Below are 1,942 nucleotides of genomic sequence, written 5' to 3'. Positions count from 1 at the left end.
GAGGGGAGGGGGACGAGGGGAGGGGGACGAGGGGAGGGGGACGAGGGGAGGGGAATAAGGGGAGGGGAGAGGAGAGGGGTGGTCAGAGGGGTGCAGGAGATGGACAGGCCACTGGGCACTGCCAGGCAGGTCTTGGGCACAGCACATGTGGCCCACGACCAGAAGCGTGGCCTCCCTGGCTCAGGAGCAGAGCATGCCTGTCGTCAGGCGAAGGAGGCCCTGGCTGCCCAGGTGGGCCTGGCTGCCTGCAGTCCCGGGGCACTGGCAACCCACAGGAACAGGAGGTGTTTCTGTTCCTCCAGCCTGTCCTTCCCTACAGAGCCTCACCTGTCGGCTTCCGGGGCGGCCTGAGTAGGACAGGCGGTCAGCAGCAGGGAGGCCCGGGGAACACGCCAGACTCTGGAAACTGAAAGTGGGAAAGGGACAGTGTGTGCCGGGGCCACCCCCAGCTTGCCCAGGGAGGATGCTGCCCCAGGCTCCCCCGAGCAGAGCTCCTGAGACTCCAAAGAGCCAGCCTGGAGCTGGCAGCCCAGACGACCAAGGTGCCCACCCACGGTGTGCTCACCTGCGGCTGATGGCCGCCTCTCCAGCGAGGGGGCTACTGAAGGGTGGTGGTGAGAAGGGGCTGCCAGCCCTTGGGCTGAGGGAGGTTGGGCTGGAGTAGGAGGACCTTAGGGAGGAATGACTCTCAGTGTGTGTCCTCACGGAGCCCTGCGGAGAGAGTGGCCATGTCAGGAAAGGCAGGGCTGCCCCACCAAGGCCGCCCTGCCCTCGGGCCTCGCTCTCATGCACCAGTGATCAGGGTGCTGAGGCTCCCAGGGGAGGGCACCAGCTTACCTGGAAGCGAGTCGCCAGCACTTCCAAGGAGCTGTCCCCATTGGTATGCCCTGGAGATGCAGCCTGAGACCTGAGGAGGCAACAGAGGGAGGTAGTGACACAGGGGCCCTGCACCCAGCAACCCCCAAAAGAGGCCAAAACTGTTCCCAGATCTGGTTCTCAACACCAGTAAAAGCTACAGAAAATTTGGACATCAGGTTGTCAACTTTTAACTTTCTCAAACTCAAGACAAACAACTATCATCAACAACCACCATGGTTTCTTAAAAGAAAGGACAGTTGGCCAGGCACAGTGGCCCACGCCTGTCATCCCAACGCTTTGGGAAGCCAAGACAGGAGGATCGCTCGAGCCCAGGAGTTCAAGACCAGCCTGGGCAACATAGGAAGACCTCGTCACTACTAAAATTTTTTTTAAAGTAGCTGGACATAGTGGAGCATGCCTGTAGTCCCAGCTACTTGGGAGGTTGAGGTGGGGGGATCACTTGAGCCCAGGAGGCGGAGGTTGTAGTGAGCCATGATTGCCCCACTGCACTCCAGCCTGGGCAACACAGCGAGATTCTGTCTCAAAAAACACCAAGGCCGGGCACGGTGGCTCGCGCCTATAATCCCAGCACTTTGGGAGGCTGAGGAGGTTGGATCTCTTAAAGTCAGGAGTTCAAGACCAGCCTGGTCAACAAGGTGAAATCCCGTCTATAATTTAAAAAAAAAAAAAAGGGTTAGCCAGGCCACAGTGACGTATGCCTGTAATCCCAGCTACTCGGGAGGCTGAGGCAGGAGAACTGCCTGTCCCTGGGAGACAGAGGTTCCAGTGAGCCAAAATTGTACCACTGCACTCCAACCTGGGCGACAGAGTGAGACTCCATCTCAAACAACGACAACAACAACAAAACCCACTCTCCAAAAAGAAAGGATAGTTTGGTTCTAAAAAGTAGAATGTATAAAACTTCATCAGAAAGTTCAAACATTCAATTTTATTCGAGTCCTCACATTATCCTGCCTTCTTTTTTTTTTTTTTTCTGTTTTGCCTGGACTTTGTCACTGGTGTCACTCAGCCTCAGGTTTGTAGATTGATTTGGGGGAAGATTACTTTTTTTTTTTTTTTTTTT

At 56.0% G+C, this 1,942-nt stretch overlaps 1 protein-coding gene across 1 annotated transcript in view; it reads right to left on the bottom strand.

The window, feature by feature from the left end:
• PDLIM2 (PDZ and LIM domain 2 (mystique)) overlaps positions 1-1,942 on the bottom strand; it is a 27,209-nt gene that overhangs the window by 10,595 nt on the left and 14,672 nt on the right. Inside the window, exons 4-6 of the mRNA XM_011968802.1 lie at positions 838-907; positions 566-711; positions 328-406 (exon numbers count right to left, since the gene is read on the bottom strand). Coding sequence (XP_011824192.1) covers positions 328-406; positions 566-711; positions 838-907 — 295 coding nt within the window. The remainder of the gene's footprint in view (positions 1-327; positions 407-565; positions 712-837; positions 908-1,942) is intronic.

This window comes from Mandrillus leucophaeus, unplaced genomic scaffold (genome assembly GCF_000951045.1).
Source record: "Mandrillus leucophaeus isolate KB7577 unplaced genomic scaffold, Mleu.le_1.0 Scaffold86, whole genome shotgun sequence".
NCBI lineage: Eukaryota > Metazoa > Chordata > Mammalia > Primates > Cercopithecidae > Mandrillus > Mandrillus leucophaeus.
This window is presented reverse-complemented; position numbering and strand designations above follow the sequence as displayed.